At 40.4% G+C, this 8,461-nt stretch overlaps 1 protein-coding gene across 5 annotated transcripts in view; it reads right to left on the reverse strand.

The window, feature by feature from the left end:
- TGS1 (trimethylguanosine synthase 1) overlaps positions 1–8,296 on the reverse strand; it is a 65,531-nt gene extending 57,235 nt beyond the window's left edge. For 2 of the 5 annotated variants that reach the window (XM_044294239.1, XM_044294235.1), the window contains exons 1-3: positions 8,172–8,296; positions 2,997–3,098; positions 1,000–1,107 (exon numbers count right to left, since the gene is read on the reverse strand). In XM_044294239.1, the coding sequence (XP_044150174.1) occupies positions 1,000–1,107; positions 2,997–2,998 (110 nt within the window). In that variant the 5' untranslated portion in view covers positions 2,999–3,098; positions 8,172–8,296. The remainder of the gene's footprint in view (positions 1–999; positions 1,108–2,996; positions 3,099–8,171) is intronic. The other 3 variants (XM_044294237.1, XM_044294236.1, XM_044294238.1) reach the window with 3 other exon arrangements.
- Positions 8,297–8,461: the final 165 nt, after the last annotated feature.

Consider the following 8,461-nt stretch of genomic DNA (forward strand, 5'->3'; position numbering starts at 1 on the left):
GACCTATCCTGAGGATAGGTCATCATTATAAATTCCTAATAAACCCCTTTAACAGCATTTAGACATATGCTTTCCAGCAGCTATCAATGGCCATAGATGCAATGGTCAGGAGGGGACCTCACTGACTTCTATGGGAGAGTTTTCTAGACATGTTTGGTGACCTGTGCAGAGATCAGGGGGGAGCAGATAAGCTGTGATATCACCTATTGGGAACAGTGAATCCTGTGTTATCCATATATAGGTGCTGTCATTCTAATTCTGTCAAGTGATCTGTGCAAATAAAGAAGCGGCGTCTATTATTATGCTAAGGGTTCAATGTGCAGGATTTTATGTTTTTTGTTTAAATATAGACAGTGACACGGAAAATAAACATATTTTTTAAGAATTTTTGAATGTGTTATTTTTAACATAAAAACGTGATTTAAACAGATCATTTTCTGATGACACATCCCGTTTAAACGGTTATGAGCTAAGAATAGAAGGAAAAACTTTGACATTTAAAGGGGTAGCATTTTAAAAGTCTGGTGTATACGGATGTAAAAACATACCAGGATGAATTTCTTCGATTTGGTAACAGCAGTGTACATGATATAGAGTGGGTGGGTGAAGGCTTACATAACCGTACCATATGACCACTTCTTCACCACACTTGGTCTATAAGGTGCACATACACCTTCAATAGTTGTTCGGAGGACGGTTCTCTCTCCTGACTTCCCCATGCAGGCTTGGCCTAGCGTGTATGTGTTTCTAATGGGGAGAGGAAGGTGCCTGGTAGCAGGCAAGAAAAAAAGGACTGTGCATTGAAATAAATGTGTGATTCTCTCCAGGGGCAGAGTCAGGAGCTCCCCATACACATTAGCTTGCCGACAGGTTCGGAGAACAATAGTCTAATGTCAATGGGGACCTTGACGACCCAGGATAACCACATAGAATACAACTGAAGTCACAATCAATCAAAAACCTCTTCAAAATACACAGGACAAAATGCTTAGCACTTACTTGAAAAAAGCTCTGGAGCAGAGACACAGAATCCGACTGTCCTCGCTCAGATCATCCACATAAAGACACATTTCTGCCACCTGATTCCACTCCACACACAGCATGGTCCTGAAGAAAACCAAACAAGTCAGGAAGCTTTATGAAAGCCTTCTGGGTTATTACACCAAACGGCACAAACAAATACTGCCCGTTTTGTTAAAGGGAATCGGTCACATTGAAAATGCAGGCCATTCTGCAGGCGGCATGCTGCTGAGCCGGTTAATACATTTGGTGCATCTTAGGCTGCATTCGCATCTGCAGCAAAAGGATCTAGCTGCCTGATCCGGGAAAAATGCTGGCTGTCGGCCAGAACAAAAACCGTTGCATGCAACAGTTTATGTTGGGCTGAAACTCAGCATTTATGCAGAAAATGGCCGGATCACCACCGGAAACCATCATAGTCAACAGGGATCCAGAGGTGATCTGTAAAATCCGGCAATGTGGAATCCAGTGAACTCTGGAAGGCTGTTCTCTGCCGGAGATGTGAACGTGGCCTTACTGCACCAGACTTTTTATCTTAGTTAATCCGCATTAATGTATTTTGGAAACGCTTTCAGGAAGAAGCCATAAAACAATAATCTCCTGATCTAAAACTGGCAGGGACTCAGCAATAACCTGCAGAGCCGCTAACAGGTCCTCTGCTGTCTCCTGGATTAGCCGGAAACAGGCGTGATATGTGGCGGGCAATATTCTGATAGTGGACTGCAGGCTTTACACTGATAATAATACAATAGTCAGTTATTAAAAACCACACTCCAGGTTCCTATTGAAAGGAAGCAGCAATTCTGATAATAAAAGAGAGTCTTGCTTTGTGCATGGGAGGATTTTCCGATAGACACCGCCATAGGATGCCACTGTACTGAATGCCGCAGTCTGCTGGGGTTTTCCATACAGCTATAGCGGTATATACCAGCCCAATGGAGGCCAAAAAGGACACAACTGCAGCCTCCATTGGCTGAATGAAGGCATGCGAATACATTTGATGAAAGCGCCAGGAATTTTCATGGTGCATATGGCAAAGACACTGCTAACACAGGGTGAAAGTAGTCCTATTAAAGCAAGAGAGCAGGTAGCGTGGCTGCTCCACTTGTCTATAATACCGTATGAAAAGGAAAGAGCACAACAAAAATTAAAAGAAAAAAAGATTGTGTCATGAAACATGTTCTAGATTTTTCAAACTAGCCCCTGAATCTGAAAACTTTTTGTATAGCCTGCAAGCTATCCAATAAAATGTCTCTGTATAGCGCCACCTGCTGTTTGTTCTTCTCCTTATTTTATTTCCCTCTCGCCGATCTGGTCGAACATGCTCAGTTTAAATCTTCAGCTGCCGCCAGCCATATGTTCTGTTAGAAGCTGTGGCAGTTACAGGGAGAGAACTGCAGCAGAAAGGACATTACCCCTGAGCTGCCAGACTGAAGATAACCTAGCAGAGCAATTGGAGCAGTGCATTTGGAGATCTCTGGACACATGTGAGATACAGGGCTGGTTCTAGCTTTGATAGGAAGGAACTTTCATGTACTACATGATTTAATATTTTTTTTTATCATAAACCCTCGAAACACTATTTAAACCGCATAGAAACCTATTTACAGAGATGTTGGTTTGTTTTTGTGTTTTATTTGTTGCCGATTTAAACCATTGAAGTCTATGGGGAAAACAGGTGAAGAATTTTTGCTCCATTTTTTGACAAATTTTAGGTGCAGGCACATTAGCAAGTCTAGGCCATAGTGTGGAAGCAGCCATAGACGTTTCATACATTTCCACCAATGTGTGAAGAACACCTAAGACTACCTACACATGGGTGCGGCCAGGGAGCAGAGAAGGCCCTTCATTCTCAGGGGTCAATGGGGGCTCCAGAGGTCTAACCTCTACCAATCATAAAGTGATCTAGTGATGTATTCTAGTGATATTCCACCACTTTTTAAGGGTGTCAACAACCAGATATTACAGAAACTCACATGTGCACAGACCGGACCTGTGGTTGTCTTCTCACCTGCTAGGAGAAGTGCAGTTCTAGAAGAGAATCATAAGACCGATGAGTTCTTCTTAGAAATACGTTTCTGTGGTTAGAAATAAAACAAAATTATATTTCAGCTCTGTAAACCATTAAAAATAATTTACTGTACTGGAGATACCATTTGGTACAGAAGACCCATCATATTAATGGAGAATGTCAGAACTATAGTCGATGTATTGTGGGGTTCATAAAGATACACTGGACCTGCAAAAACCGTGAAGACATTAAATGGGTTGTCTCACTTCAGCAAATGGCCTTTATCTTGTAGAGGAAGTTAATACAAGGCATTTCCTAATGCATTGTGATTGTCCATATTGATTCATTTTTCCATCTCATTATACACTGCTCCTATCCAGGGGTTATGACCATCCTGCAATCCAGCAGCAGTGGTCGTGCTTGCACACTAGAGAAAAAAAACACCAGCCTATGAGTGCTCCCACAGTCCCGGCCACAAGAGAAGCAGGCAATTTTTACTATAGTGTATAAGCACGGCCACTGCTGCTGGAATGCCATTTGCTGAAATGCGACAACCCCTTTAACCCCTAAGGGAACAGGCAATTTTTTGCAAATCTGACCAGTGTCGCTTTAAGTGGTGATAACTTTAAAACACTTTGACTTATCCAGGCCATTCTGAGATTGTTTTTTCGTCACATTGTACTTCATGACACTGGTAAAATGGAGTAAAAAAAATTAATTTTTATTTATAAAAAAAAATACAAAATTTGCCAAAAATGTGGAAAAATTAGCAAATTTCCAAGTTTCAATTTATCTACTTCTATAATACATAGTAATACCTACAAAAATAGTTATTACATTCCTCATATGTCTACTTTACGTTTGGATCATTTTGGGAATGACATTAAATTTTTTGGGGATGTTACAAGGCTTAGAAGTTTAGAAGCAAATCTTGAAATGTTTCTGAAATTTTCAAAAACCCACTTTTTAAGGACCAGTTCAGGTCTGAAGTCACTTTGTGAGGCTTACATAATAGAAACCACCCAAAAATGACCCCATTCTAGAAACTACACCCCTCAGGGTATTCAAAACTGATTTTACAAACTTTGTTTACCCTTTAGGTGTTCCACAAGAAATAATGGAAAATAGAGATACAAATTCAAAATTTCACTTATTTGGCAGATTTTCCATTTTAATATTTTTTTTTCCAGTTGCAAACAGCCAAACAAAACTCAATATTTATGGCTCTGATTCTGTAGTTTACAGAAACACCCCATATATGGTCGTAAACCGCTGTACGGTCACACGGTAGGGCGCAGAAGGAAAGGAATGCCATATGGTTTTTGGAAGGACAATTTTGCTGGACTGGTTTTTTGACACCATGTCCCATTTGAAGCCCCCCTGATGCACCACTAGAGTAGAAACGCCAAAAAAGTGACCCCATTTTAGAAACTACGGGATAGGGTGGCAGTTTTGTTGGTACTAGTTTAGGGTACATATGATTTTTGGTTGCTCTATATTGCACTTGTGAGGCAAGGTAACAAGAAATAGCTGTTTTGGCACAGTTTTTATTTTTTGTTATTTACAACATTCATCTGACAGGTTAGATCATGAGGTATTTTTATAGACCAGGTTGTCACGGACGCGGCGATACCCAATATGTACGGTATACTATTTTTATTTATGTGAGTTTTACACAATGATTTCATTTTTGAAACAACTATAGTCTGAGAGCCATAGTTTTTTCAGCTTTTGGGCGATTATCTTGGGTAGGGTACAATTTTTGCAGGATGAGATGACTGTTTGGCACTATTTTGGGGTGAGTATGACTTTTTGATCGCTTGCTATTACACTTTTTGTGATGTAAGATGACAAAAAATTGCTTTTTTTTTACACCGTTTTTATTTTTTAACGGTATTCACCTGAGGGGTTAGGTCATGTGATATTTTTATAGAGCAAGTTATTACTGACACGGCGATAACTAATATGTATCCATTTTTTTTATTTATGTAAGTTTTACACAATGATTTCATTTTTGAAACAAAAAAAATCATGTTTTAGTGTTTCCATAGTCTGAGAGATAGTTTTTTCAGTTTTTGGGCGATTATCTTGGGTAGGGTATGATTTCTGCGGGATGAGATGACTGTTTGATTGGCACTATTTTGGGGTGAGTATGAGGCTAGTTTCACACTAGCGTTCGGCTGTCCGCTCGTGAGCTCCGTTTGAAGGGGCTCACGAGCGGACCCGAACGCTTCCGTCCAGCCCTAATGCAGTCTGAATGGATGCGGATCCGCTCAGACTGCATCAGTCTGGCGGCGTTCAGCCTCCACTCCGCTCAGCAGGCGGACACCTGAACGCTACTTGCAGCGTTCGGGTGTCCGCCTGGCCGTGCGGAGGCGTGCAGATCCGTCCAGACTTACAATGTAAGTCAATGGGGACGGATCCGTTTGAAGATGCCACAATATGGCTCAATCTTCAAGCGGATCCGTCCCCCATTGACTTTCAATGTAAAAGTCTGGACGGATCCGCTCAGGCTAATTTCACACTTAGCTTTTTTTTGCTAATATAATGCAGACGGATCCGTTCTGAATGGGGCCTCCGTCTGCATTATTATGATCGGATCCGTTCGAACGCTAGTGTGAAAGTAGCCTTACTTTTTGATCGCTTGCTATTACACTTTTTGTCACACCGGCAGGGTGTCACAAAAAATGTCACACCGTTTTTTTTTATATTTTTTTTACGGTATTCCCCTTAGGGGTTAGGTCAGGTGATATTTTTATAGAGCAAGTAATTACGGACACGGAGATACCTAATATGTATACTTTTTTTTTTATATATGTTTTACACAATGATTTAATAAAAAAAAATATATAAATCATGTTTTAGTGTCTCCATATTCTGAGAGCCATAGTTTTTTCAGTTTTGGGGAGATTATCTTAGGTAGGGTCTCATTTTTTTGTGGGATGAGATGATGGTATGAGTGGCACTATTTTGGGGTGCATATGACTTTTTGATCGCTTGCTATTACACTTTTTGTGATGTAAGGTGACAAAAAAATGGTTTATTTAGCACAGTTTTTATTTTTTATGGTGTTCATCTGAGGGGTTAGGTCATGTGATGTGTTTATAGAGCTGGTCGATACCGACGTGGCAATACCTAATATGCACACTTTTTTTTATTTATGTAAGTTTTACACAATAGCAACTTTTTAAAACAAAAAAAATTATGTTTTAGTGTCTCCATATTCTGAGCCATAGCTTTTTAACTTCTTTGGCGATTGTCTCAGATAGGGGCTCATTTTTTGCGAGATGAGGTGACGGTTAGATTGGTACTATTTTGGTGGGCATACGCCTTTTTGATCGCTTGCTGTTGTACTTTTTGCGATGTAAGGTGAAAAAAAATTGCTTATTTAGCAAAGTTTTTATTTTTTACGGTGTTCATCTGAGGGGTTAGGTCATGTGATATTTTTATAGAGACGATCGATACGGACGCGGCGATACCTAATATGTGAACTTTTTTTTACAATTTTTTTACCATTTTTTTTTATTTGGGGAAAATGACGTTTTTGTTTATTTTTACTTGAAACTTTAAAAAAAAATTGGGGGGGGGGGGGGACGACTTTATTTTTTTAACTGTCTTTCACTTTATTTTTGATCCCACTTTGGGACTTCAACTTTCTGGGGTCTAATCCCCTTTACAATGCATTCCAATATTCATTCTTCTGTATTGGAATGCATTGGCTGTATGAGTATAACAGTGTGTATTACTCATACAGCTTCCTGCCTGTGAGATCCAGGGGCCTGGATCTCGCAGGCTCGTCACCGGAAGGCAGCGCCGATGCCTAAGAATGGGAGAAGAGGGCACAATACTAGCATAACTACTGTGTGGTGGCATAAACGGGGAATAATTACTATGTCGGGGCATATAGGGGACTGGGTGGGATTAGGTGTTTAGTTATGCTTTGGGTGGAGTTAGAGGTGTGGCCTAGTGCAGAACAAAATTGTGTCCCTCTTCCTTCTTTTCAAAAGTTGGGAGTCCACCCCTGCTGATAGGACCGCCTGTATGACACCTTAGCATGGAAAGGGAAGATCTGCCGGTCATCTGAAGACATGCGGATCTGTTGTCTGGTGTGAACGACGTTGCAGCCATAGACAAGATGACCTTTTCCACAAATCTCAGCTTTTGGGCGCCATTTGTGTCAAGAAGAAAAAGTGCTGCAAGTGGTGGATGTCCAAAACCTGTAGTGGATCACCATGCCTACATGTACCTGTGTGTATGTATGTGTATAGACATGTGTGTGTCATGACACATTTATATAAGCATGCACAAAAGCAGACACTTTACATGATGCAGTAAATAAGAGCTGCAACTCTACATAGAAATACACATATATCATGTACTGTCCATACACACACACACATGTATAACATGTACTGTCCATACACACATATAACATGTACTGTCCATACACACATATAACATGTACTGTCCATACACACATATAACATGTACTGTCCATACACACATATAACATGTACTGTCCATACACACATATAACATGTACTGTCCATACACACATATAACATGTACTGTCCATACACACATATAACATGTACTGTCCATACACACATATAACATGTACTGTCCATACACACATATAACATGTACTGTCCATACACACATATAACATGTACTGTCCATACACACATATAACATGTACTGTCCATACACACATATAACATGTACTGTCCATACACACATACATATATATATATATATATATATATATATATATACACACACACACACATATAACATGCACTGTCCATACATACACACACACACATATAACATGCACTGTCCATACACACACACACACATATATAACATGCACTGTCCATACACACACACATATAACATGTACTGCCCATACACACACACACACACACACATATATATATATATATACACACACACACATATAACATGTACTGTCCATACACACACATATAACATGCACTGTCCATACACACACACATATAACATGTACTGTCCATACACACACACATATAACATGTACTGTCCATACACACACACACATATATATATATATATAGATACACACACACATATAACATGTACTGCCCATACACACACATACGTGCGGTCACCCCGTTCTCTCGTCACTTGTGAGGCAGGTAAATACAGGCGACATGTCCCCTCATCCTCACGCCACCGAATTCAGCATGGGCTCCAGTAGATGTGTTCATGAAAGTACATAACAAAACTACCACCCCCAGCATGCACTGCAACATTTCCTGCTTCCTGCCCTCAGAGGACGCACAGTGCTCCCATACAATGCTCATTCACTGCGGCTCAGGAGAACTCTTCCCTCAGCGCCATCTGCAGACTACATCTCCCGGCATGCTTTTCTGTGTTGACACCACAAAG

The sequence above is a fragment of the Bufo gargarizans genome, chromosome 5 (assembly GCF_014858855.1).
Source record: "Bufo gargarizans isolate SCDJY-AF-19 chromosome 5, ASM1485885v1, whole genome shotgun sequence".
Classification (NCBI taxonomy): Eukaryota; Metazoa; Chordata; class Amphibia; order Anura; family Bufonidae; genus Bufo; species Bufo gargarizans.